The sequence below is a fragment of the Gopherus flavomarginatus genome, chromosome 20 (assembly GCF_025201925.1).
Source record: "Gopherus flavomarginatus isolate rGopFla2 chromosome 20, rGopFla2.mat.asm, whole genome shotgun sequence".
Taxonomy (NCBI): domain Eukaryota; kingdom Metazoa; phylum Chordata; order Testudines; family Testudinidae; genus Gopherus; species Gopherus flavomarginatus.
In genome coordinates, this window is record NC_066636.1 from 751,798 (window position 1) to 779,429 (window position 27,632).

The following is a 27,632-nucleotide window of genomic DNA, read 5'->3' on the forward strand; positions in this document are numbered from 1 at the left end:
CCACACTAGACAAGAGCCCCCCCGACTGCTCCCAGCCCCCCATTAGCTCTGGGGATCCTGGGTTTGGTCCCAGCGATGGGGGGATGTTGGTGACACAATAAATACCCCCCCCCGGGTGAGGACAGGTGGTGGGGGCAGGGACAGTTTCACAGTCTCAGCCACACGGGTCGGGGGACGAGTCACTTTCCTCTGAGCCAAAGTCCCACCAGCCTCGTGGTCTCCGGCACGGGGGGGGGGGGGGGGCGGCTGGCAGTGAGATGGGGGGGCTCAGTAGTACGTTTCCTTCTCGACCCAGCCTGTGACAGAGAGGGGGGGGTTAACGCTAGGGAGGAACACCCCCTGTTTGGCACCTCCCCCCACATATCACCCCACCCTCCCCCATCTTCCTTACCCCTCCCCCGTCTCCTTCATAGCCCTCCAGCCCCCTTCTACCTCCCCCCATCAGCCCCCCAAGTCGCCCCCCACCTCCGGGGTTCCGGCGCAGGATAAGTTTCCGGATCTCGTCGTACACGAAGATGAGGAAGCTATACGGGAAAGCACAGAACCACCAGCTGGGCCTAGATGGGACAGAACCAGGGGGGTGGGGGGGTGAGTGTCAGCAGTGGGGGGGATGCTGCATCCTGACCGGCAGACGCAAGCGGATTGCTGTTGGCTCCCAGGGCTGGCACCTCCCCCGGCCAGGAACAGCCCCCCCAGGGCTGCAGGGAACCTCCCCCAGCCAGGAACCCCCCCACCCCAGGGCTGCAGGGAACCTCCCCCAGCCAGGAACCCCCCACCCCAGGGCTGCAGGGAACCTCCCCCAGCCAGGAACCCCCCACCCCAGGGCTGCAGGGAACCTCCCCCAGCCAGGAACCCCCCACCCCAGGGCTGCAGGGAACCTCCCCCAGCCAGGAACCCCTCACCCCAGGGCTGCAGGGAACCTCCCCCAGCCAGGAACCCCCCACCCCCAGGGCTGCAGGGAACCTCCTCCGGCCAGGAAACACCCCGTAGGGCTACAGGGAACCTCCCCCAGCCAGGAACCCCCCACTCCAGGGCTGCAGGGAACCTCCCCCAGCCAGGAACCCCCCACCCCAGGGCTGCAGGGAACCTCCCCCGGCCAGGAACACCCCCCCCCAGGGCTACAGGGAACCTCCCCCGGCCAGAAACACCCCCCCCAGGGCTGCAGGGAACCTCCTCCGGCCAGGAAACACCCCGCAGGGCTACTGAGACCCTCCCCCAGTTAGGAACCGCCCCCAGGGCTGCAGGGAACCCCTCCCCCCAGGACGCCCCCCTCCAGGTATCCTCCCCCTCCGGCAGTGCAGGATCCCCACGTTGAAGGGTCGCAAAGGCACCTCCCTTTGGGTCAAGCCCCGCCCCTCCCGGGCTGCAGCCCCTCACTCCCTGCACCAGGGATTCCCCAAAAGGCCAATGAGCCCCCTCCCTCTCTGCTGGCCCCACAGCAGCGCCTGGTGGCTGAAAGGTGCAATTGCAGCACTGCCTCCCCGGCAGAATCGATCACTCTGTGGGGGACGTGAATTCTGCGCTGTTTCTTTTGTTAACACTGGAGGGCTGTGGCCTCCTGGATCCCCCCCCCCCATTCCAGCACTGGGGATTCCCCCTAGGGAAGCAGGGGCACCCCCAGCGGGGTCCCTCCACCCCCACACTCACTTCAGGGGGTACATCCGCAGTGCCACATCCATGCCGGGGCAGTAGGACAGGAAGGCGGCCAGCGCTGTCTCCTCAAAGAGCCCGAAAATCAGGATCTTGTTCCTGAGAGAGAGAGAGATAATGAAACAGTGCCCGTGGTGCCCCTCACTCCCGACCTGCAGCCCCCTGCTAGCCCAGCCCTGGGCTCCCCTTCACCCCGCGTCCTGTTAGTGCCCCTCACTCCCGACCTGCAGCCCCCTGCTAGCCCAGCCCTGGACTCCTCACCGCCCCACCCTGTCGGTGCCCCTCACTCCCGACCTGCAGCCCCCTGCTAGCCCAGCCCTGGGTTCCCCTTCACCCCATGTCCTGTTAGTGCCCCTCACTCCTGACCTGCAGCCCCCTGCTAGCCCAGCCCTGGGTTCCCCTTCACCCCATGTCCTGTTAGTGCCCCTCACTCCTGACCTGCAGCCCCCTGCTAGCCCAGCCCTGGGCTCCCCTTCACCCCACGTCCTTGTTAGTGCCCCTCACTCCCGACCTGCAGCCCCTGCTAGCCCAGCCCTGCCCTCCCCCAGCTCTGCCGGTGCCCCTCACTCCCGACCTGCTGCTAGCCCAGCCCTGGGCTCCCCTTCACCCCGCGTCCTGTTAGTGCCCCTCACTCCTGACCTGCAGCCCCCTGCTAGCCCAGCCCTGGACTCCTCACTGCCCCACCCTGCCGGTGCCCCTCACTCCCGACCCGCAGCCCCTGCTAGCCCAGCCCTGCCCCCGCCCCAGCTCTGCCGGTGCCCCTCACTCCCGACCTGCAGCCCCTGCTAGCCCAGCCCTGGACTCCCCACCGCCCCACCCTGTCGGTGCCCCTCACTCCCGACCCGCAGCCCCTGTCTCACTTCATGCCCTGCTGGAAGACGGAGTTTCTCCGGGTTTTGCAGATGATCAGATCAGCCCATTGCACCACCACGATGCTGACGAAGAAGGACGTGTGGCAGGTGAACTCCACCACCTTGCGCTGCTCGTAGGTCTGGGGGGGGAAGAAGGGGAGGTGTCAGTACCAGCCCCCCCTCCCCCGAAACTGCCCCCAGCCCAGGCTGCCCCCAGCCATTCCCGTCAGCTGCGGGTGAGCTCACAATGTCAGGGCTGTGGGTGGCCCTGACGCCCCCTGCTGGAGGGTGCGTGTGTGTGTGTGTGTGTGTGTGCGTGCGTGTGTGTGCGTGCGTGTGTGCGTGTGTGTGCGCGCGTGTGCGTGTGTGCGTGCGTGTGTGTGCGCGCGTGTGTGCGCGTGTGTGCGCGTGTGTGTGTGCATGCGTGTGTGTGTGTGTGAGAGAGAGAGAGACCCTGACGCCCCCTGCTGGAGTGTGTGTCTGTGTGTGTGTGTGTGTGTGTGTGTGTGTGTGAGATCCTGACGCCCCCTGCTGGAGGGTGTGTGTGTCTGTGTGTGTGTGTGTAGCACAAGTGCACACAAGCGGCCCTGGCGGGGCAGTGCACAGCTGGACGCTGGCACACCCTGGACAATGGGGGGGCTGGGATGGGGCACAGTTGTTCGTGCTGCAGAGCTGCTGGGTCCCCGTGGAGCCAGGCCAGCGGAGAAGCTGATCCTGACCCAGGTGATGCTTGAGTCCAAGTCCGAGCCACATGAACTGAGAGGGGAAAGGGGCCATGGCCCCATGCGCCCCCCCTCCTGCCGCCTGTGCCCAGGGCAACGGGGCCGTTCGGGAGAAAAGCCTCGGAGGCGGGTGGTCCCAGCCGGGCAGGGAATCCACCTGTGAACCTGGGCTGAGAGAAACGGCTCGGTTCAGAGCTCGCCTCGTCGGCTAAAGCCCAGGGCTTAGACTCTGGTTTTAGCCTTTAGTTCATATGTAACCGACTCTGACCCAGTCGGATAATAATAACTGGAGATAGACCCAACTCCTAGAGCCGGAAGGGACCTTGGCAGGTCAGCGAGTCCAGCCCCCTTCACTAGCAGGACCAAGTACTGATTTTGCCCCAATCCCTAAATTGCCCCCTCAGGGACTGACCTCACACCGCTGGGTTTAGCAGGCCAATGCTCAAACCACTGTGTGATCCCAACCCCTTTTACCCTGAGCCGCGCGTTTGTCGGCAGGGCCTGGGGCTTGAGCTCTGGCTATGGGGCTGGTGCGTGGCTGAAGGGGTGAACGACCCAATGTGCTTGCCCTGGTCGGAAGAGGGTCTCGAGCCGGGTGAGATGGGACATTTCTGTGGCGCAAGGCCAGGGCTGGGGGGATTTGCTGGTGCCTCCTTGAGTTGCACTCGTGCGAGGCTGCGTGTAACCGTGGTGCCTTCGCACGCTGCGAAGCCAGAGGGGCAGACCAGGTGAGAGGGACCCCAAGCCAGAAAGTAGCAGGGAACAGTGTCCCACAGTCTGGGCTGCACCCCAGGCCCCTCGTGGGGTGCTCCAAGGGGTGGTGACCCCAGATCCCCCGCCCCACCCCGCCCTGCGCTCACCCACTGCTGCCCGTAACTGTCCTCCAGGTCGTTCACAGTCCGGTCGTCCCAGTTCAGCCGGATCCCAACCAGTCCCGAGGGCAGGAACCCGTTCTCGGCCAGGATCACAAAGTAAGCGAAAAACCCACCCAACGCCTGGATCATCCCTGGGGGCAGAGATGGGGTTAGCTGGGGGACAGGGGGGCAGAGACGGGGTTAGCTGGCGGGCAGAGACAGGGTTAGCTGGGGAGAGTAGGGACAGGGTTAGCTGGGGGGCAGGGAGGCATGGAGGGGGTTAGCTGGGGAGAGTAGGGACAGGGTTAGCTGGGGGGGCTGAGGGGCAGGGAGGGGGTTAGCTGGGGGGGCTGAGGGGCAGGGAGGGGGTTAGCTGGGGGGCAGGGGGGCAGAGGGGAGGAGGGCAGCAGAAGGGGAGGTAGTGACATGCCCTCCACACCCCACCTCCAACTCACTGACCTGCCTGTAAGCCCCACCCCCCTCACCGATCCACCCCCAGGCCTCGTCCCTCACTGATCTGCCCCCAGGCCCCGCCCCTCACCGATCTGCCCATAGGCCCTGCCCCTTACCGATCTCCCCAGGCCCCGCCCCTCACCGATCTGCCCCCAGACCCCACCCCTCACCGATCTCCCCAGGCCCCGCCCCTCACCGATCTGCCCCCAGGCCCCACCCCTCACCGATCTCCCCAGGTCCCACCCCTCACCGATCTCCCCAGGCCCCGCCCCTCACCGATCTGCCCCCAGGCCCCACCCCTCACCGATCTGCCCCCAGGCCCCGCCCCTCACCGATCTCCCCAGGCCCCACCCCTCACCGATCTCCCCAGGCCCTGCCCCTCACCAACCTGCCTGTAGGCCCCGCCCCTCACCGATCTCCCCAGGCCCCGCCCCTCACCGATCTGCCCGTAGGCCCCACCCCTCACCGATCTCCCCAGGCCCCGCCCCTCACCGATCTGTCCGTAGGCCCCACCCCTCACCGATCTCCCCAGGCCCCGCCCCTCACCGATCTCCCCAGGCCCCGCCCCTCACCGATCTGCCCGTAGGCCCCGCCCCTCACCGATCTGCCCGTAGGCCATGCTGATCAGTCTCTCGTTCACCAGCTTGTCCGTGCGGGGGTTTCGAGGCTGGCGCTTCATGATGTCGCTCTCGGCGGCTTCGTAGGCCAGGGAGATGGCGGGGACCTGGGGAGAGGGGGGAGGCAGGTCAAAGGCTGGGCCTGCCCCAGAGCAGATTGCAGGGGCTGAGTGGCAAAGGGGGCGACACGTGGGGCCGAGTGGAGAGGGAGGGGGCGCCGGGGGCTCACCATGTCGGTGCCCAGGTCGATGCAGAGGATGGTGATGGTGCCGAGGGGCAGCGGGATGTTGGCCATGATGAAAAGCAGGAAGGGGGTGATCTCGGGGATGTTGCTGGTCAGCGTGTAGGCGATGGATTTCTTCAGGTTGTCGAAGATCAGGCGCCCTGCAGGGCGAGATCCGGCTGTGAGGGAGGGAATGGAGGGGGAGCCCCCGACGCCCCCACTCTCACTCCCCCCCACCCCTAAGCCCCCCCCACCCCGCACCCCTCACCCTCCTCGACGCCGGTGACAATGGAGGCGAAGTTGTCGTCCAGCAGGATCATGTCGGCCGCCTGCTTGGAGACGTCGGAGCCGGCGATGCCCATGGCCACCCCGATGTCGGCCTTCTTCAGTGCTGGGGAGTCGTTCACGCCGTCGCCCGTCACCGCCACGATGGCGCCCTGCGGGGGGGGGACACGGGTCAGGGCCGGGGCCAGGCTGGGGGGAGTCCCGGGGGGCAGGGGAGACTCAGACCTGTCTCTGGCAGCCCTCCACGATGATGAGTTTCTGCTGGGGCGAGGTGCGAGCGAAGACGATCTCCGTGTGGTTTTGCAGGATCTCGTCGATCTGCTCCGTGCTCATGTCCTTCAGGTCAGTGCCATGGATCACGCAGGCCTTGGCGTCCCTGGGCAGCGGGAGAGGGGAGGGTCAGCGCTGGGACGGGGACATCTCCCCAGGCTGGCCCCACTGGGCCCCGTCTCTGCACATGCCCAAAGACCCCTGTGCCCCCTCACCTGGGGGTTATTGCCTCCCTTTGCTGCTCTGCCCCCCTCCACCACTGGGAAATGTTTGTAATGTTTTTATGAGGCCTGTGCCTGCCTCAGTTTCCCCTAGAGGGTGCATGGCCACTCAGTGGGGGAAAGGATTCTGTCTGCTCTCAGTCCACTGAGCCTGAGGGAAGAGGGGGACCCCCTGGGGGTCTGGCACATCAAAGGGGGCCACTAAAGTGTTGCTCCAGAGCTGGGGGCATAGCACAGGGCCCCGCTCCCCAGGGCCCTGCCCCCCTACCTGGGGTTGACTTGGCTGACGGGGATGTTGAGACGGGCCGCGATGTCCTCCACGGTCTCGTTGCCCTCGGAGATGATGCCCACGCCCTTGGCAATGGCCTTGGCGGTGATGGGGTGGTCGCCGGTCACCATGATAACCTGGGGGCAAAAGAGGGTTAATACACCTCACTGGGGGTGAGAGGGTCCCCGGGAGCCCCACCCCAGAGGTGGCCACATCTCAGGGCCGGGCGAGGGGTCACAGCATCAGAGATGAGGGTTGGAGGCGACCTCAGGAGGTTCCAGTCCAATCCCCGGCTCAACGCAGGACCAGCCCCCACCCAAGGGCCCAGCCAGAGGGGCCCGGAGCCAGGCCCCGCAGCCTCACCTTGATGCCAGCGCTGCGGCACTTGCCCACGGCATCGGGCACGGCGGCCCGGGGCGGGTCGATCATGGACATGAGCCCCACGAAGCAGAGGTTCTCGGTGGTGAAGTTCACGTCGTCGCAGTCGAAGGCGAAGCCCTTGGGATACTGTTCCTCGGGCATGTAGAAGTGACAGAACCCTGGGGAGGGCCTGGGGGGTCAGAGCCCCAGCCACGGGGCCCAGCCCCCAACCCTGCCAGGGCCCCTGCCTCCAACCCCAACCCCCCACGTCCGCCCTTCCCCTCGTCACCAGCGACTCTGCACCCGGTCCCCTCCCTGACCCCCCAAACCCCTCGACCCCCCATGTCCGCCCCTTCCCCTCATCACCAGCGACTCTGCACCCAGTCCCCTCCCCGACCCCCCAACCCCACCGATTCCCCTGAGCCCCCACGTCCGTCCCTTCCCCTCATCACCAGCGACTCTGCACCCGGTCCCCTCCCCGACCCCCCAATCCCACCGATTCCCCCGACCCCCCACGTCCGCTCCTTCCCCTCGTCACCAGCGACTCTGCATCCGTTCCCCTCCCCGACCCCCCAAACCCCCTGACCCCCCACGACTGCCCCTTCCCCTCGTCACCAGCGACTCTGCACCTGTTCCCCTCCCCGACCCCCCAAACCCCCTGACCCCCCACGTCTGCCCCTTCCCCTCATCACCAGCGACTCTGCACCCAGTCCCCTCCCCGACCCCCCAACCCCACCGATTCCCCTGAGCCCCCACGTCCGTCCCTTCCCCTCATCACCAGCGACTCTGCACCCGGTCCCCTCCCCGACCCCCCAATCCCACCGATTCCCCCGACCCCCCACGTCCGCTCCTTCCCCTCATCACCAGCGACTCTGCACCGTTCCCCTCCCCGACCCCCCAATCCCACTGACCCCCCACGTCTGCCCCTTCCCCTCATCACCAGCGACTCTGCACCGTTCCCCTTCCCGACCCCCCAATCTCCCCGATTCCCCCCGACCCCCGTGTCCGTCCCTTCCCCTCGTCACCAGCAGCTCTGCACCATTCCCCTCCTCAACCCCCACCCCGCAATCCCACGGACGTGCCCCGAGCACCTGCTGGCCCAGCCCCCGACACCCACTGAGCACTTGCTCGCGCAGCCCCCGATGCCCCCCGGGCACCCGCTCACCCAGCCCCCGACGCCCCCCAACACCCGCTGGCCCAGCCCCCAACACCCACCGAGCACCCACTCACCCAGCCCCCCGACGCCCCCCGGGCACCCGCTTGCCCTGCCCCCGACACCCACCGAGCACCCACTGGCCCGGCCTCCGACACCCACCGAGTACCCGCCGGCCCGGCCCCCGACACCCACCGAGCACCCGCCGGCCCGGCCCCCGACACCCACCGAGCACCCCCGGCCCGGCCTCTGACACCCACCGAGCACCCGCCGGCCCGGCCCCCGACACCCACCGAGCACCCCCGGCCCGGCCTCCGACACCCACCGAGCACCCACTGGCCCGGCCCCCGACACCCACCGAGCACCCGCTCGCCCAGCCTCCGACACCCACCGAGCACCCCCTGGCCCAGCCTCCGACACCCACCAAGCACCCGCTGGCCCGGCCCCCGACACCCACCGAGCACCCGCTGGCCCGGCCTCCGACACCCACCGAGCACCCGCTCGCCCGGCCTCCGACACCCACCGAGCACCCGCTCGCCCAGCCTCCGACACCCACCGAGCACCCGCTGGCCCGGCCCCCCGACACCCACCGAGCACCCGCTGGCCCGGCCCCCGACACCCACCGAGCACCCCCTGGCCCAGCCTCCGACACCCACCAAGCACCCGCTGGCCCGGCCCCCCGACACCCACCGAGCACCCGCTGGCCCGGCCCCCGACACCCACCGAGCACCCGCTCGCCCAGCCCGCCCAGCTCCAGGTAGGCGTTCTGAAAAGCCTCCTTCAGCTCCTCGTCCAGCGGCTGCTCCTTGCCCTGCAACAGGATGGTGGAGCAACGATCCAGGATCCGCTCCGGTGCCCCCTTCATCACCAGCAGGTAGCGGTTGTCGTTGGGGTCCTCGGTCTCATGGATGGACAGCTGGGGGGAGGAAGGGGCATCAAGGGTGGGGCTGCAGACCTCCCCCGGCCCCCACCCACCCACCAAGAGGGGGGACTGCCAGCCCCCCATATTCCCCCATGCCCCCCAGCAGGGAGCACTAACCTGCCCACTAATATCTGCCCCCCATCCACCCCCCCATCCACCTCTGATGAAAGTGGGAATTTCCTGTCCTATTTTTGAGTCCTGAGTGTGCCTCTGTTTCCCCTGCCCAGCAGGGGAGGGGGATTCCTCTGCGCTCAGGGTAGACTCACAGAGATGAGGGAGGGGAGGGGAGGGCAGAGAAGGGGCCTCAGGGAACTGGCTGGACCCCTGGATTCCCCCCCCACCCCGAAGGGCAGCTGCCGGCGGAGGTCAGTCGGGGAAGGGATTCAGACCACAAGGGGAGCCTGACCCGGGCTCTTGCCGACTGGGCTGGACTCAGGGCCCCCAGGCGCTGCCTGGCGTCTCTGCCAGCCCTGGCCCAGGGGCGTCAGTCCCTGCCGCAGGCATGACACCCCCAGGGGCCCATCTGGGAGACAGGAGGCCACGGGGTCACCCCAAGGGAAGGGGAGACTCCTGGGGCTGGCACATTGCAGGGGCCCCTGAGGGGTTGTTCCCAAGCTGGGGATGTAGCACACTCCCTGGGGCCCCACCCACCTGCCCCCCCTGACTGAGGGGGCCCAGAGTCCCAGGCGGGGGCCGGGGGGAGCCTGGGGATCGTTCCAGGCTGGTGCCCACGGGGAATCCGGCTAATCTGCTCAGCTGCCAGCGCTGGAGCCAGGATTAGCCTGACGGGCTGGGAACCGCAGGCAGCCCCCGGGGGGGGCGGCAAGGGGAGCCTGGGGGGTCACAAGGAATTGGGGGGACCAGGTACTTGCGGGCTGGGGTCTGCACTCGGTCCTTGGTGGTGGAGTTGAAGGGGCTCTCGGATTGCTGGGAGGCTGCAGCAGGTTTCTGGGGCTGTCGGGGGGCTGGCTGGATTTGGGGGGGCTGAGGGGGCCCCCAGTACCTGGTACTTGTTGGTGGAGTTGAAGGGGATCTCAGCCACTTTCTTGTTTCTCTCCCGCATCAGCTTGACGGAGCCAGACGAGAGCTCGATGCATTTCAACAGAGCCGACTCCGAGGCGTCACCAGCCACGTCCCGCTGCGGGGGGGGGGGTTAGTAATGGGGTACCCTGACCCCCCCACATCTCCAGCTCTGCCCCAGCCCCCCGGGCAGCACCTGCCATGTCCCGGTGCGGGGAGGGGTGTTTAGTAATGGGGTACCCTGACCCCCCCCACATCTCCAGCTCTGCCCCAGCCCCCCGGGCAGCACCTGCCATGTCCCGTTGGGGGGAGTTAGTAATGGGGTACCCTGACCCACCTCCACATCCCCAGCTCTGCCCCAGCCCCCCAGGCAGCACCTGCCATGTCCCGGTGCGGGGGGGGTTAGTAATGGGGTACCCTGACCCCCCCACATGCGCAGCTCTACCCCGGTCCCTCGGGGAACACCTGCCATGTCCCGCTGCGGGGGGGGTAGTAATGGGGTATCCGGACCCCCCACACACATCCCCAGCTCTGCCCCAGCCCCCTGGGAAGCACCTGCCATGTTCCGCTGTGGGGGGGGGTAGTAATGGGGTACCCGGACCCGCCCCAACCCCAGCTCTGCCCCGGGCTATACATGAACCCCTCCTGTGCCCCCCCCCGCCATGTCTGCCTTCATCCCTGGGGGCACAATGGGGAACCTCCCAGTTCTGCACCCCCCACACCCCAGTATTGGTCCCTGCACCCTGGTGCTGCCCCCCGGGGGGGCTCAGTCTCACCTTGAGGATGGGCACGTTGTCCTGCCCCCCCTTGAAGACAGCACGGTTGCAGAGCCCAGCGACGTGGGACAGCGCCAGCCAGGTGGCCGAGCTCTTGTCGAAGGCCGTTCCTGGGGGGCAGGGGGGATTAGGAGCATATAGTGGGGCACCCCCAGGACTCCCCACAAGGATCGGGCCCCTCAATGTGTGCGACTGCCCCATCCTGGCTGCACCCTGACTTCACCCCCCCTTAGGGTGTTAGGGTGCTTGGCTCTGCCCCCAACCCCTCCTCTCCCTGGGACCCCCACAGCCCCAGACGCCTCCCCACACAGCCCCCCATCTCTTCCCTGCCTTCCCTGGCTACGTCAAAGCGCATTAGAGAAATTGCTCTGAAGGGAAATTGTGACCATAAATAAAATAACTGTCCCTGCCCACACCGGTCAATTGTTCTCTTCTTCTACTACGTAACTTTAAACGTTGTTTAAATGTACGGCTGGGAGTGACTCTAACCCATCATCCCTGCGAATCAGCCCCCCCATGCAGAGACCTCCCCCACCCCCCGCTCTGCCCCCTGGCCCTGCCCTCCACCCCTTGGCCCCCCGCTCGGCCCCCCTCAGCCCCCCAGTTCTTCCCCCAGTGCCCCTGCTCTGCCCCTCACCCTCCTGCCCTGCTCCCCCAGGTCCACCCCACTCTTCCCCTCAGCCCCCACCCCAGGAGACCCCATCCTCATCTGGGCCTGCTCTCAGCTAGGCCCCCCGCTCTGCCCCCCGGCTCTGCCCCTCGGCCCCCCTGCGCCCCTCACCCGACTGGTCCTCGGTGGTGTCGGCCTCGTGGATCTGGTTGTCGAACCACATGTGGGCGACCGTCATGCGGTTCTGGGTCAGGGTCCCCGTCTTGTCGGAGCAGATGGTGGAGGTGGAGCCGAGCGTCTCCACCGCCTCCAGGTTCTTCACCAGGCAGTTCTTGCGCGCCATGCGCTTGGCCGTCAGCGTCAGGCAGACCTGGGCGGGGCGCGGGGTTAGAGGGGCCACAGGGGACCCTCCCATCTGGAGACACCCCTCAGCACAGCAGTCCGCCCAGCCCAGGGACCACAGAGCCCCCCAATCCAGAGATCCCCCCCAGACTGGAAACCTCCAGCCTGGGGAGCACAGACCCCCCAATCCAGAGATCACCCCCAGTCTGGAAACCTCCAGCCTGGGGAGCACAGACCCCCCAATCCAGAGATCCCCCCAGGCCAGGGATCCCCCCAAACTCAGCCTGAGAGCCACCCTCCCAACCGCAGAAACCCCTCGCCGCCCCAGCCCCTGGGGGCGAGCAGGGGGGCTGGAGCCTGGGCCCGGCGCAGGCCGTACCGTGACAGTGGCCAGCAGCCCCTCGGGCACGTTGGCCACGATGATGCCGATGAGGAAGATGACGGCCTCCAGCCAGGAGTAGCCCAGGATCAGCGAGAGGACGAAGAAGGAGACGCCCAGGAACACGGCCACCCCGGTGATCAGCTGGATGAAATGCTCGATCTCCACCGCGATGGGCGTCTTGCCGACCTCCAGGCCCGAGGCCAGCGTGGCGATGCGGCCCATCACCGTGCGGTCGCCCGTGGCAATGACCACCCCGCGGGCCGTGCCTGGGGGGGCAGGGGTCAGCCAGCGTCCCTCACTCCCGACCTGCAGCCCCTGCCGGCCCAGTCTGTGCCCCCCCCCCAGCCCTGCCGGTGCCCCTCACTCCTGACCCGCAGCCCCATCAGCCCAGCCCTGCCGGTGCCCCTCAGTCCTGACCCACAGACCCTGCCAGCCCAGCCCTGCCCCCGCCCCCCACTCCCGACCCACAGACCCTGCCGGCCCGGCCCTGGGCTCCCCCAAGCTCGGCCGGTGCCCCTCACTCCTGAGCCGCAGACGCTGCCGACCCACTCTGTGCCCCCCCACCAGCCCTGCCGGTGCCCCTCACTCCTGACCCGCAGCCCCATCAGCCCAGCCCTGCCCCCTCCCCCCAGCCCTGCCGGTGCCCCTCACTCCTGACCCACAGACCCTGCCAGCCCAGCCCTGCCCCCGCCCCCCACTCCCGACCCGCAGACCCTGCTGGCCCGGCCCTGGGCTCCCCCAAGCTCGGCCGGTGCCCCTCACTCCTGAGCCGCAGACCCTGCCGGTGCCCCTCACTCCCAATCCGCAGACCCTGCCGGCCTAGTCTGTGCCCACTCCCAGCCCTGCCGGTGCCCCTCACTCCTGACCCGCAGCCCCTGCCAGCCCAGCCCTGCCGGTGCCCCTCACTCCTGACCCGCAGCCCCATCAGCCCAGCCCTGCCCCCTACCCCCAGCCCTGCCGGTGCCCCTCACTCCTGACCTGCAGACCCTGCCAGCCCAGCCCTGCCCCCGCCCCCCACTCCCGACCCGCAGACCCTGCCGGCCCGGCCCTGGGCTCCCCCAAGCTCGGCCGGTGCCCCTCACTCCTGAGCCGCAGCCCCTGCCGGCCCAGCCCTGCCGGTGCCCCTCACTCCTGAGCCGCAGACCCTGCCGGCCCAGTCTGTGCCCCCTCCCAGCCCTGCCAGTGCCCCTCACTCCCAATCCGCAGACCCTACTAGCCCAGCCCTGCCCCCCTGCAAGCTCTGCTGGTGCCCCTCACTCCCGACCCGCAGCCCCTCGCACAGGGCTCACCCTCGACGCAGTTGGTGGAGAAGAAGGTGATGTTGCGGGTCTCCAGCGGGTTGTCGTGGGTGCAGTCCGGGGAGCGGGTCTGTGGCTCCGATTCGCCCGTCAGGGAGGAATTATCCACCTGTGGAGGGTGGCGGGGGACCTAGGGTCAGAGCTGGGTATGGCCCATTGGCTGCCCCCCCCCACCGTGGAGATGGGACCCCAGGGCAAGGCGGGGGAGTCAGAACAGGGAAACCCAGAGCAGGAGCTCAAGGGGCTCTGGGCTGGGATCCTGGAGGACGGGCTGGGGTGGGCGAGGGGCAGGACTGGAGGATAGGGGCAGGAGTGGGGGATGGGGGGCCGAGCACTGGGGGGGCCAGAGCGGGGGATGGGGGGCTGAGCACTGGGGAGACCAGAGCGGGGGATGGGGGCCGGAGCGGGGGATGGGGAGCAGAGCACTGGGGAGACCAGAGCGGGGGATGGGGGCAGGAGCGGGGGATGGGGGGGCCGAGCACTGGGGGGGCCAGAGCAGGGGATGGGGGGCTGAGCACTGGGGAGACCAGAGCGGGGGATGGGGGCAGGAGCGGGGGATGGGGAGCAGAGCACTGGGGGGGCCAGAGCAGGGGATGGGGAGCAGAGCACTGGGGGGGGCCAGAGCAGGGGATGGGGGGCCGAGCACTGGGGAGACCAGAGCGGGGGATGGGGGCAGGAGCGGGGGATGGGGAGCAGAGCACTGGGGGGGCCAGAGCGGGGGATGGGGGGCCGAGCACTGGGGAGACCAGAGCGGGGGATGGGGGCAGGAGCGGGGGATGGGGGGCCGAGCACTGGGGGGGGCCAGAGCAGGGGATGGGGGGCCGAGCACTGGGGAGACCAGAGCAGGGGATGGGGGGCCGAGCACTGGGGGGGCCGGAGCGGGGGATGGGGGCCGGAGCGGGGGATGGGGAGCAGAGCACTGGGGAGACCAGAGCAGGGGATGGGGGGGCCGAGCACTGGGGGGGCCAGAGCGGGGGATGGGAGCAGGAGCGGGGGATGGGGAGCAGAGCACTGGGGGGGGCCAGAGCAGGGGATGGGGGGCTGAGCACTGGGAGGACCAGAGCAGGGGATGGGGAGCAGAGCACTGGGGGGGGCCAGAGCAGGGGATGGGGAGCAGAGCACTGGGGGGGGCCGGAGCAGGGGATGGGGGCCGGAGCGGGGGATGGGGAGCAGAGCACTGGGGGGGCCAGAGCGGGGGATGGGGGCAGGAGCGGGGGATGGGGGGCTGAGCACTGGGGGGGCCAGAGCGGGGGATGGGGGGCTGAGCACTGGGGAGACCAGAGCGGGGGATGGGGGCAGGAGCGGGGGATGGGGAGCAGAGCACTGGGGAGACCAGAGCGGGGGATGGGGGCAGGAGCGGGGGATGGGGAGCAGAGCACTGGGGGGGCCAGAGCGGGGGATGGGGGCCGGAGCGGGGGATGGGGGGCCGAGCACTGGGGGGGCCAGAGCGGGGGATGGGGGCCGGAGCGGGGGATGGGGGGCCGAGCACTGGGAGGACCAGAGCAGGGGATGGGGAGCAGAGCACTGGGGGGGGCCGGAGCAGGGGATGGGGGGCTGAGCACTGGGAGGACTAGAGCGGGGGATGGGGGCCGGAGCGGGGGATGGGGGGCCGAGCACTGGGGGGGCCAGAGCGGGGGTCTCACCTTGCAGCCGTGGGCCGAGATGATGCGCAGGTCGGCAGGGACACGGTCACCCCCCTTCACCTCCACCAGGTCCCCGACGACCACCTCCTCCGCGTTCAGCTGCATCTTCTCCCCTTCCCGGATCACCAGGGCTTGCTGGGGGGGGGCAGGGAGTTATGGGGAGATCTGGGTCCCGACCCCGAACCCTCGTGTCTCCAAGCCCCCCCCCCCGGCCCTTCTGCCCCAGACCCGCAAACGGGGGGAGGAGCCGGGTGCAGGACCCAGGCCAGTGGGGCTGGGGCAGAGGCCAGGTACTGACGGCCGAGCCCCCCGGCCCCCCGGCCCCTCACCTGGGGAACCATGTTCTTGAAGGACTCCATGATCTTCGAGCTCTTGGCCTCCTGGTAGTAGGAGAAGCAGCCAGTGATGATGACAACAGCAGCCAGCACGATGCCCAGGTAGAGCTGGGGGAGGGGCAGGGGAGTCAGTACCCGTGGGGGGGGCAGCCTCCCCCCACACCTTCCCAACCTGCCCTGCCTGTCTCCCCTCCCCCGATCATGGCCCCCATCCTCCCACATGCCCCTTGTTTGCCCCACCCCCCTCCCCAGTCACAGTCCCGGCTGGGCCCCCCCCGCTCACGTTGTCGTTGGACGGGTCATCCTCGGTGCCCGCCTGGATGCCGTAGGCCAGGAAGCAGAGAATGGCCCCGATCCACAGCAGGATGGAGAAGCCTCCGAAGAGTTGGCGGCAGAACTTCACCCACTCGGGGGTGGTGGGGGGGGGCGTCAGGGCATTGGGCCCGTCCCGCACCAGGATCTCCTGCGCTTTGCTGTGGGTCAAACCCTGGGGGGCAGGGGGAGATTAGACCCCCCCAAGCCAGCCCAGCTCCCGCTCCCTGGGTCCCACCTACCCCTTCAGTCCCCCACCCCCACACAGCAGCCCCTCCCCGCCCCACCCCCAGGAAATGGGGTGGGGGTTATGAGAGTGTCACGGAGTGTGGGGGAGTCAGGGCCCTGCACCCTCAGCTTCCTGCGAGAATGGAGGGAGCCCAGACAGGGCTGTGACCCCCCAAGGGGGCTGTGGGGCTCCTGGGACCCCAAGCTGGACCCAATTGGGGAGGATCCTGCTGTCTGTGCCTGCAAGACCCGTCCTGGCCTGTGTTCCTGTCGTCTGAATAAACCTTCTGCTTTCCTGGCTGGCTGAGAGTCCTGGGGAATTACAGGATGTGGGGTTGCAGGACCCTGACTTCCCCCACACTCCATGACAACTGGTGGCAGTGGTGGGATCTACTTCACCCCGTGGATGGTGCTTCCTGCAGTAAGTGACCGGGGAACAGCAAAACGAAGGGGGATTGATGGGGACCAGGTGGGCTGAAGAGTCAGAGAGAGACGGGGTCAGGGGGTGATAAACCCCTGGGAGTGTGTGCCCAGAGAGAAGGACTTTGCAGTAACAGGGTCCCCCCGGGGGGATTGCAGGAGCAGTCCCAGGGGCAGAGGAGTCTGCATCTCGACCCTGGCAGAGGGGGTGACCTGAAGAAGGGCTGGTGCACGAGGGTCTCCCTGGAACCGGTGGGAAGCTGAGAGCACAGGCCGGCGAGTGGCCAGCAGGAAGATGTGTGCTAAGAGCCTTAGGAAAGACCTGGCGGAGCTGTGCAGGCAGAGGGGGCTGCGCACTGGGAGGTCCACCAAGGCACAGCTAATTGCCCAGCTGGAGGAGAAGGATCACTTGGGTGAACCGGGCCCTGTCCCTGAGGGAAGCCGCCCAGCGGACGCAGCGTGGGCCCCGGGGCCTGACATGGCTGGGAGGGGCCAGACTGCTGCCGAGGACACCCCGAGACCCTGCCCACCTATACCTAGGGGAGGGGTTGGGGGAAGCCCAGTGAATACCGAGGGCACCCTGACCCCCGCGGCCAGCAGGGGATCATCCCGGCGGAGCTCCCCATCCCTGGAACGGATGCGGATGGAACATGACAGGGAGCTGAGACGGGAAGAGCTCGAGTTAAGGAGGCAAGAACTGAAGGAGCGAGAGAACCAGTGTAAACACGAGGAGAACCAGCGCCAGCGTGAGCTGGAGCTGGCCCGGCTGAGGAGCAGCGGGGGCCCGGCTGCGGTGAGCTAGGGGAGACCCAGGACTACAAAGAGCTTTGATAAGTACTTCCTGGCCTGGCGTAAGGAGGGGGAGGACATAGATACCTTCCTGACGGCCTTTGAGAATGCCTGCGAGCTGCACAGGGTTGACCCTGCAGACAGGATCGCAGTTCTCACCCCCTTACTGGACTCCACAGCCGTGGAGGTGTACAGCCGACTGAAAGGGGCGGAGGCAGGGGACTACGAACTGTTCAAACAGGCCCTGCTCCGCGAGTTTGGGCTGACTCCTGAGATGTACCGGAAAAGGTTCTGGAGCCAGCGTAAAACCCGTGAGGTTACATACCTACAACTGGTCAACCGGGCGCAGGGGTATGCCCGCAAGTGGACAGCTGGGGCCCAAACTAAAGAGGACCTGCTTGACCTATTCGTACTGGAGCACCTGTACGAGCAGTGCCCGTCCGACCTGAGGCTGTGGTTGAGGGACCAGAAGCCGGAGAACCCACAGCACGCAGGCCAGCTGGCCGACCAATTTGTGGACAGTCGGGCAGGTGATAACAGGGAGGAGTCTCGAAGGAGCAGGGCCGCCACAATGTGAAAGAGAGTGACCTGGGGACCTCCCAAAGGGGAAACATGGAGAACCCTGCTCGAAGCCACATACGGGCCCAGTGCCCCAAGCTCAGGGACAGACTGAGCAGACCCAACCCACAGACGGTTAACTGGGTAAAGACCCAGCCGGACGAGGGGCAGCATTCGCAGGAAAGTGGGGCTGGCAGCATACAACCTGCTAGGGAGGGAGGAGGGCCCCAGGTCAGCTCCTCTGGGGGGCTGGATGCTCCAGACTCCAGGTTTTTGGTTTACAGGCTGGGTGCAGGGCTGCCCCTCCGGAGAGAGTGCCTTGTTCCCCTGGAGGTAGATGGGAGGAAGGTCACTGGGTACTGGGACACGGGCGCAGAGGTGACGCTGGCCCGGCCCGAGGTGGTGGCCTCAGATCGGATGGTGCCCGACACCTACCTGACCCTGACAGGGTGGGCGGGTGTGACGAACTGGTGATGAACTGGGAATGTTCTTAATGTTTTCTCTGAATACTGTGTTGGTGCCTCAGTGTCCCCTAGGCAGTTCTTAAGTATCTGGCAGAGCAAAGGGCCAGTGCACCTAAATGCCTGGCACTCTGTCTCCTGGCAACTGATGGCCTGGGCCCCCCCTCTGCAAAGGTGCCAGCTGAAGGTGTTGGAGACAAAGGGATCAGGTGACCTCCTGGCCCGGGAAAGGAGCTGAGCAGAGAGGAGGGGCTGGGGGGGTTGTTAGTCTGGAGCTGGCTGGGGACGAGCAGTGAAGTGGGCAGACGTGGGGGTCTGGCTCACTGCCCCCCAGAATGGACCTGGCTGAGGGGTCCAGTTCTCTGTACCTACAAGCTCTGTGTTAGACCCTGTTCCTGTCATCAAATAAACCTCTGTGTTACTGGCTGGGTGAGAGTCACATCTGACTGCAAAGTGGGGGTGCAGGACCCTGTGGCTCCCCGAGGACCCCGCCTGGGCGGGCTCGCTGTGGGAAGCGCACGGAGGGGCAGAGGATGCTGAATGCTCCAAGGAGAGACCCAGGAGGTGAAGCCGTGTGAGCTTCCTGCCCTGCAGACAGTCTGCTCCAAGGGAGAGGAGGCTCCCCAAAGTGCTGACTGGCTTTGTGGGGAGCAGTTCCAGAGCATCGCCCGGTGACTCTGTGACAGTGGGACCCCATTCAAGGTGCCCGTGGTGAGGGTACACTTGAAATGGGGGGCCAAGGAGGGCCCCAAGGACATGGGGGTACACCCACATTTGCCCACAGAGGTGTTGATGGGGGAGGACCTGGAGGACTGGCCTAGCAGCTCCCAGGGTGCCCTAGTTGGGACCCATAGACAGAGCCAGTAAGGGGCACAACGCCCTGACAATGGAGAGAGTGCCTTGCCCGAGGCGCAGGATCCTAACCCGGTGGGGAGGGAATGCCCAGGGACACGACTCAGAGAGGCTGCGGCTTCGGACCCAGCCAGCAGAAGGGAGCAGATCTCCACCCCTGCCCCAGCTGCTGAGTTCCAGGCCGAGTTGCAGAAAGATCCCTCCTGGTGGAAGATAAGGGACCTGGCCAACCTCAGTGCGGTACAGACCATGAGGAGAGGCTGTCGGAAAACGTTCCTGTGGGAGAAGGGGTTCCTGTGCCGAGAATGGGCTCCCCCAGGGAAAATGGAGTCATGGGGGATCAGGAGGCAGCTGGTGGTGCCCTGGAAGTATCACCACCAGCTGCTGTGCCGGGCCCATGACATCCCCCTCTCAGGGAACGAGGGAACCTGGTGGACCCGGCAGCGGCTGCTACGAACTTTTACTGGCCTGGGGTCTTTACTCCTGTCCGGCAGCGCTGCCGCTCCTGTGACCCCTGCCAGAGGGTGAGGGAGGCCTGGGACAAGGGGAAAGTGGCTGGAGGACCCTTGCCCAGCACAGAGGAGCCTTTCCAGAGGGGGACCCAGGTCCAAAGGGGGGCTCTGAACCAGGAGAGCCCGAATCACAGCCCCTCAGACTGGAACGCGGGGAGAAGACCCCAGCCCAGCTTGATCCCCAGGGGTATTGGGGTGGGGAAAGGGCACGGGCTGCATAAGCCTTCCCACCTGTGAACTACGAGTGCCCTCGAGCCCCCCCGACCTAAAGGGGGGCAGGAAACTGGAAGGGCCTGGGGTAATTCTCCCCAAGGAATGGGAGGGATGTTGGGGCGTCCCTGGGAACGTGGGTGGGTTCGAACTTCCCCAGGTCACTGGCTGAAGTGACCCCGCTCAGTTCGGTCTCAAAGAGGGGAGGGGTGTGATGGACTGGGCCTGTTCTTACTGGGGGCTCTGAATGCTGAGTGGGGGGGGTTGGCCTGGGAGGACGAGCTGCATTGGGGGAGGGGAGACTGGCCAGAGGGAGGGGACCTGAGCAGGTAACGTGAGAACCCAGGGAGGGGGAGAGGCCAGGGGACACCTCTGCCAGGGGAGCTGGACAAAGGGGGGGGGGAGGAGACGCTGGTGGGGAGGGGGTTTCAGGAGCTGGCTGGGGAATGGAGGGAGCCCAGACAGGGCTCTGACCCCCCAAGGGGGCTGTGGTGCCCCTGGGACCCCAAGCTGGACCCAATTGGGGAGGATCCTGTTGTCTGTGCCTGCAAGACCCGTCCTGGCCTGTGTTCCTGTCGTCTGAATAAACCTTCTGCTTTCCTGGCTGGCTGAGAGTCCTGGGGAGCCCCGGGGCGCAGGGCCCTGACTCCCCCACACTCCCTGACAGGGAGCGAGGGGAGACAAACAGGGGTGGGGACATGTGGGGCAAGGGGCATATGGGGATCTTGAGGGACTGCACTAAGCAGGGAGGTTCACGGAGAGCTGGGGATACTGGGGGAGTGGATTACTGGGGGGTTGGGGGGGCCAGGGATACCAGGGGGCCAGGGGTACTGAAGGGGTAAGGGTATGGGGTGGGTAACCAGGGGGCCAGGGGTACTGGGGGGAGGTTGCCGGGGGGCAGGGTTACCAGGGGGCTGGAGGTACTGGGCTGGGGCAGGTTACTGGGAGGCCGGGGTTACCAGGGGGGTGGGTTACTGGGGGCGTGGGGGCACTGGGGGAGTAAGGGTATTGAGGGGGTTACCAGGGGGCCAGTGGTACTGGAGGGGGAGGGTTACCAGGAGGCCAGGGGTACTGGGGGGGTTACCGGGGGGCCGGGGTTACCAGAGGAGCGGGTTACTGGGGGGGCGGGGGTACTGGGTAGCCAGCGGGGCTCTCACCTGCACACAGTCCGTGTTGTATTTTCTGCAAACTTCCTCGATGGACATTTTGTGCTCAGTCTGAGAAACAGGAAGAAAAAGAATAAGAGACACCTCCCCAGCCAGCGCCCCCCCAGCCAGCCCCCTGCTCCCCCCAGCCAGTGCCCCCCCAGCCAGCCCCCTGCTCCCCCCATCCAGCGCCCCCCCAGTTCCCCTGCTCCCCACAGCCCACCAGCCAGAGCTCCCCCCGCCAGCCTCCTGCTCCCCCCAGCTCCCCTGCTCCCCACAGCCCCCCACCCCTCAGCCAGAGCCCCCCAGCCCCCCAGCCAGCGCCCCCCCAGCCAGCCCCCTGCTCCCCCCAGCCAGCGCCCCGCCCCAGCTCCCCTGCTCCCCACAGCCCACCAGCCAGAGCTCCCCCTGCCAGCCTCCTGCTCCCCCAAGCTCCCCTGCTCCCCACAGCCCCCCACCCCTCAGCCAGAGCCCCCCACCCCTCCAGCCAGTACTCCCTGCTCCCAACAGCCCCCCACCCCTCAGCCAGAGCCCCCCACCCCTCCAGCCAGTACTCTCTGCTCCCACCAGCCCCCCACCCCTCAGCCAGAGCCCCCCACCCCTCCAGCCAGTACTCCCTGCTCCCCACAGCCCCCCACCCCTCAGCCAGAGCCCCCCACCCCTCCAGCCAGTACTCCCTGCTCCCCCCAGCCCCCTGCTCCCACAGTCAGCCCCCTCTGCTCCCCACAGTCCCCTGCCCCCCCAGCTAGCGCCCCTGCTCACCATGGCCACTTCCTTCTTGAGATCATCCAGGTCTCTGGCCTTGGCATCTTTGCTCCCCTTCTTGGGCGAATCCTTCTCGCTCTTGTCCTGCGTGGTGGCCACGCGGTAGCTGTCTGAGCGGCCGTACTGGGGGGGGTGGGGGGGTCAGCTGGGACCGGGGACCCCCCCGTGTGGGGCGTGCGCTCAGCTAGCGCCGTCCCAGTGCCCCCGCTCTCTGTCCCCAGGGGCTCCCCATTCCCCCTCAGCTCCCCCTGCCCCATATCACCCCCCAGCACCCCCCGGGGCTCCCCGTCACCCCCTCGGCTCTCCCTGCCCCATATCACCCCCCCAGCACCCCCAGGGGTCCCCAGCCCCCCTCGGCTCTCCCTGCCCCATATCACCCCCCCAGCACCCCCTGGGGCTCCCTGTCCCCCCCCCGGCTCCCCCTGCCCCATATCCCCCCAGCACCCCCAGGGGGTCCCCGCCTCCCTCAGCTCCCCCTGCCCCACATCACCTCCCCCCAGCACCCTCAAGGGATCCCCGTCCCTCCTCAGTTCCCCCTGCCCCATATCACCTGCCCCCTCAGCGCCCCCCAGGGGCTCCCCTATTTCCCCCAACACCTTCCACCCATACCCCCAAAATGGTTTTATCCAGAAAAGCCCCCTCCTCCAACCCGGGACATCCTCTCCCCTCCCCCTCCTGCTCTATCTCCGCTGCTGCCCCCCACTTAGGATTTCAGACCATCTGCTCCCAGCGGTTAATCCGCCCATGTGCTGCGCGGGGGCGGGGTAGCGCCACCCACCAGCCCCTGATGTGCCCCCATGGGAGTGAGATGTGTCCTGCGGGGGGGGCACCTCAGCCAGGCCCTGTGAAGCTGCCGTGTGCTGTCCTGCCCCCCACATCTCCCCTGGGAGCAGCTGTGACCCCTCACACCTGGGGGTGGGGTCAGGCCCCGAGGGGGGCAGCGAGGGGCTGGGGGGTGTCCCTGCAGTGTCCCAGGCTGATTCCTCCCGCTGCTGCAGGCCACCCCAGGAGGTGGGGTCGCTGGTGGGGTTGCGCCATGAATACCAGTCACTAGCCTGGGGTGCTGCATGGGGGGGGGAATACAAAACAGGGCCCCCAACATACCCCCCCCGACCAGCAGAGGGCAGCGGTGGGCACTGAACTCTCGCTCTCACACACACACAGAGCTTCTCACACACAGTGTCACACACACACAGCATCTCACACACAGTATCTCACACACATACAGAGCAACACACACACAGTGTCACACACACACAGCGACACAGTGTCTCACACACACAGCGTCTCACACACACACAAAGTAACACACACGCAGTGTTTCACACATACACAGTGTCACACACACACAGAGCAACACACACAGTGTCACAAACACAGAGCAACACATGCACAGTGTCTCACACACACAGCATCACATACACACAGCATCTCACACACATACACACAAAGTAACACACGCACAGTGTTTCACACATACAGTGTCACACACACACACAGAGCAACACACACAGTGTCACAAACACAGAGCAACACATGCACAGTGTCACACACACAGCATCACATACACACAGCATCTCACACACACACACACAAGCGACATACGCACAGTGTCTCACACACACACACTGTCACACACACATAGCGTCTCTCACACACGCACAGTGTCACACATAAGCAGTGTCTCACACACACATCACACACGCACACACTGTGATTAAGGGGACATTTTCTGTATGATCTGGGGGGGGCTGTGTGTGCCTCAGTTTCCTCCGGCACTTGGCGCTGCTGCCCCGGGGTGGCTCAGGGTTCCACGCTGCTGAGGCGGCGTGGGCCCAGCTGGGCTGCAGGGAACAGGCCCAGGCTGATGGAAGCTGGGAACCCCCATGGCCCAGCCCAGGGACACAGGCCTGAGGGGCAGGCAGGGGATCCTGAGGGGGCGCCGGGAAGGGGCCAGATGCTCTGAGCCCCAAGCCGGGATGGACCCACCCTGGCCTGGCTGGGGGGTTCCTCTGCCCTGGCCCGACCTTCATCTCTGCTTGCAGCCAAGTGACCAATAAACCCTCCTCGGCGTGACGCTGCCCGGCCCGGCGTCCCTGCCAGCCCTGGCCGAGGGGCCTCAGTCCCTGTGCGGGCACAGGCCCCCAGGAGCCCCCGGGGGGGGGCAGGGGCTCCGGTTCGGAGGTGGAAGGCGGTGGGGTGCATCCCGAGGGAAGGGGGGACCCTGGGGGTCTGGCACATTGTAGGTGTCCCTTGAGGGGCTGTTCTGAAACTGGGGTGTAGCACAGGGCCTGTGGCAGAGTAACACACACACACACAGCCCCTGGATCACACACACACACTCGGTGTGTGTCTCTTTGTCACACACACACACACAGAGTCTCTCTCTCTCTCTCACACACACACAGAGAGTGTGTCTCTCTCTGTCACACACACTCACACACACACACACAGAGCCCCTGGATCACACACTCACACACACACGGTGTCTCTTGCAGCCAGGGACTCCCCATCCTTGGGCAGGGGGGTGACTCAGTTCCCCACACTTGGGCAGCCTCCTCTGCCCCCCAGCCCTGACAGGGGGCGGTGATGGGGGACCACTGAGGGTCAATATGAGGAGCGACGGGGGGGCTGGCAGGGGGGCAATGTGGCTGGGGGGGCAGACAGAGGAGTGAGTGGGTGCTGTGGAGTGGCTTCTGCTCCTAGGGTTGGTGCTGAGGAGGTGAACGAGGGGCAGGAGGCTGGGTGCTGGGGCAGTTTCCCGGGGGGGGTCTGGCTGCTTGAGGGGTCAGTGGCGATGGGGGGGGGCTGGTCACTCGCCTCGGCCCTCCCAGCCCTGACCTTACTGAGCACCCCCCGCCGCGCAGCGCTGCGGCGGGGGCGGGGGGGGGCGTGAGGGCAGCGCTGGGGCGGGGGGGGGGTGAGGGCAGCGCTGGCTCCGGGCCAGCACTGCAGCAGCCACAGCGCCGAGCAACGCAGAGCCCGGGGCGGGGATGCACAGGGACCCCCCCCAGACCCCCAGCACAGAGCTGGGCCCCCACCGGGAACCAGCCCCCCCATGTCCTCCCGCCGGGAACCAGCCCCCCCATGCCCCTCCGCCGGGAACCAGCCTCCCCCATGTCCCCCCGCGGGGAACCAGCTCCCCAGCACAGAGCTGGACCCCCAGCCGGGAACCAGCCCCTGTTCCGGCACCAGGCAGAGGGTCGTTGTGCCCGATCCCCAGCTGGGCAGCGATGTGGGGGGGAGTAATGAGCTAGAGAAAGGAAACGGCAAGAATCTGCCCCCCCGGGGCCGGAGCGCCCCCGATGTAAGGAGTGGGGGGGCTCATGAACTCCCCGCCCCCTTTTTTTTAAAACATCCCTGGAACATGCAGCCTGCGGTCCTGGCCTCGCCCCCCCCTCGCCCCCCCAAGGGGCATCGCGCGGGGGGGGGGCGATGCGGGAGGACCTGGGAAGCATCGACTCCCGCTAATGACTCAGACACGCCCCGAGACCCTGGGGGGCGGCGCCATGGGGGAGAGCAGCCCCCCACTCCCCCCCCTTCTCTCCCCTTCGTGCGCTCGCCAAGGTTACAGCTGCTGCATCTGCGCCGCCGCTTTGAGGTGCCCCCCCGCCCCCCTTCCGGGCAGCAGGCCAATTAAGCCCGGAGCCATCTGCTCCCTCCCCGCCCCTCTCAGCTCACGTCTCACTCCGAGCCGCCCCCCCGGGTTGGATTTATTGGGGGATTAATGATCGCTCCTGGCCCCCCCGAACCCCCCCGTCCAGGTTCATCACCAAGGATGGGGGGATCAGGCGCTGTGCCCACCCGTGGGTTCTCCCCACGCTACGCTGTTGGGGGGGCGACAATGAGCTGACACCCCCCCCCGGGTTCTGCCCCCGTCACACCCTGAGGTCCTGGCTTGCGGGGGTTCCCATTCCCTGCCCATCCCCCCGGCCCAGGCAGCCCTCTGCCATTTCCCCTCTCCAGCCCCCCCCAGTAACCCTGCCCCAGCCCCCCCAAAATCTGCCCCCGACCCCCCACACGTGCCCCGGAGCCCAAGATCAGAGACATTTCTAGAAATATGGTGGGGGGGGGGGCTGGCAGAGGAGACAGGAAGGTTATTGTGTAGGAAGGGGGTAGGAGACACACGGGGGTAGGAGACACACACAGCGTGTGCGCACACACACACACAGACAACATGCACACACTCACACTGCGCACACACACACCCCACACACCCCGTGCACAGACACACTATGCACACACACAGACCACACACAGCCTGCACACACACACACACAGCCACCACGCAGACATACACATGCACACACGCACACTGCGCACGCACACACCCCACACATCCCGTGCACAGACACACCACGCACACACACACACCACACAGACTGCACACACACACACACACACAGCCTGTGCACACACACACACAGACACCATGCACATACACACCCGCACATACATACACAGTGCACACTGTGCACACACACACACCCCATACGCCTGCACACACACATACTGTGCACGCACGCACACACACACACACCATGTACAGACACACCACGCGCACACACACACCGCACACATACACACAAACCCTGTGCAGATATGGACACATGCACATCGACGCAGTGTCACACCCGCAGAGACATCCGCAGCTCACACACGTACCCTGACAGAAACCCGTTTGCACACTCAGTTGCGCACATCCACACTGACACTAGGACTCCGATGCCAAGACACCTCCATTGAGCACTGAGTCACTTGCAGACACACTCGCACACACAGGACTGGCCCGGTTGTACACTCATTCACACATTTGCACAGTCATAGACACGGGGATAAGCCCCTCTTACGCTCACTTGCACAACTGACCCCGTTGCACACTTCCAGATTTGCACACTCGCCGACATGCAGGGAGAACCCCTCACACATTCACACGTCTGACTGCTCCTTTGCACACTCACAGATTTGCACACTGGCAGACATGTAGGGAGAATCCGTTGCACACTCGCAGATTTGCACACTCGTAGACATGCAGGGAGAACCTCTCACACATTCACACGCCTGACTGCCCGTTGCACACTCGCGACGCCCTGCGCACTCACACGCAGGGCTCTCCCGCCCCCCTGCGGTGCCTACCCCCATGCCGGCGGTTGGGGGGTCTCAGCCTGGCCGATCGGGGCGCTCCGCGGACGGACGGACGGACACGGGGCGCGGGGCGGACAACCTCGGCTGCCAGGTTCGCCGGACTGAGCCGAGCCCCGCGGTGCCGGAGCTGCTGTCTGTGCCGGGGCTGCTGCGGCAGCCAATCAGCGCCCCCCCCACCCCCCCGGACCGACAGCCAGGCCCCGCCCCCTTTACTGCGGATTCACCTTCTCCAAGGTGGGGGCGACCGCGGGGCTGGTGATGGAGAGTCCCACCCCCACGCAGAGCGCCCCAACCCCTCAGCCCCCAAAACACCCCTAACCCCGCAGCCTTGACCCCCACAGAGCGCCCCAAACCCGTAGCCCCCAAAACAGCCCTAACCCCACAGCCCTGACCCCACAGAGCGCCCCAACCCATAGCCCCCCAAAACAGTCCTGACCCCACAGATCACCCCAACCCCATAGCCCCCAAAACACCCCTAACACCATAGCCTCCAAAACACCTCTAACCCCACAGCCCTAACCCCACAAAGCGCCCCAACGCCATAGCCCCCAAAACACCCCTAACCCCACAGCCCTAACCCCACAAAGCGCCCCAACGCCATAGCCCCCAAAACACCCCTAACCCCACAACCCTAACCCCACAAAGCGCCCCAACCCCATAGCCCCCCAAAACAGCCCTGACCCCACAGATCACCCCAAACCTATAGCCCCCCCAAACAGCCCTAACCCCACACCCAAGAACCCCCAAACTCCCAACCCTGTAGAGCAAGTCCTCCAACTTAGAGTTTCACCAAAACCTGCAGCCCCCCACAGAGCAGCTCCGTGAGCAGCCTGGAGCCCCACAGACCCCCCAAAACCCTCAGGGCTCCCAAGGCCTCCAAATCTCCCCAGAATCCCCAGGCTGCGAACCCCAGAACACCGACCCCGCTCCCAGATCCCGGCTCGGGGGAGTCTGCAGGGAGGGGGGTAAGGGCGTTGGGG

General features: G+C 66.8%; 1 protein-coding gene across 7 annotated transcripts; it reads right to left on the reverse strand.

The window, feature by feature from the left end:
- Positions 1-150: 150 nt before the first annotated feature.
- Positions 151-26,758, reverse strand: ATP1A3 (ATPase Na+/K+ transporting subunit alpha 3). 7 transcript variants are annotated; one of them, XM_050930451.1, is made up of 23 exons: positions 26,644-26,758; positions 21,505-21,591; positions 20,755-20,814; positions 15,539-15,742; positions 15,250-15,363; positions 14,921-15,055; positions 13,269-13,386; positions 11,977-12,245; positions 11,427-11,625; positions 10,646-10,755; positions 9,853-9,987; positions 8,651-8,843; positions 6,778-6,953; positions 6,415-6,551; positions 5,881-6,031; positions 5,639-5,807; positions 5,377-5,531; positions 5,131-5,254; positions 4,084-4,229; positions 2,511-2,641; positions 1,648-1,749; positions 466-557; positions 151-296 (listed from the first exon to the last, which is right to left on the reverse strand). In XM_050930451.1, exons 1-23 carry the CDS (start codon positions 26,647-26,649, stop codon positions 268-270), a joined length of 3,042 nt encoding a protein of 1,013 aa, XP_050786408.1. In that variant the 5' UTR covers positions 26,650-26,758; the 3' UTR covers positions 151-267. The 7 variants fall into 7 exon arrangements, with proteins under 7 accessions (XP_050786408.1, XP_050786407.1, XP_050786411.1 ...); XM_050930450.1 differs by having other exon boundaries at positions 21,505-21,630; XM_050930454.1 differs by lacking the exons at positions 8,651-8,843; positions 9,853-9,987; positions 10,646-10,755; ... (7 more) ...; positions 21,505-21,591; positions 26,644-26,758 and adding an exon at positions 8,451-8,465.
- Between the last annotated feature and the right edge of the window lie 874 nt (positions 26,759-27,632).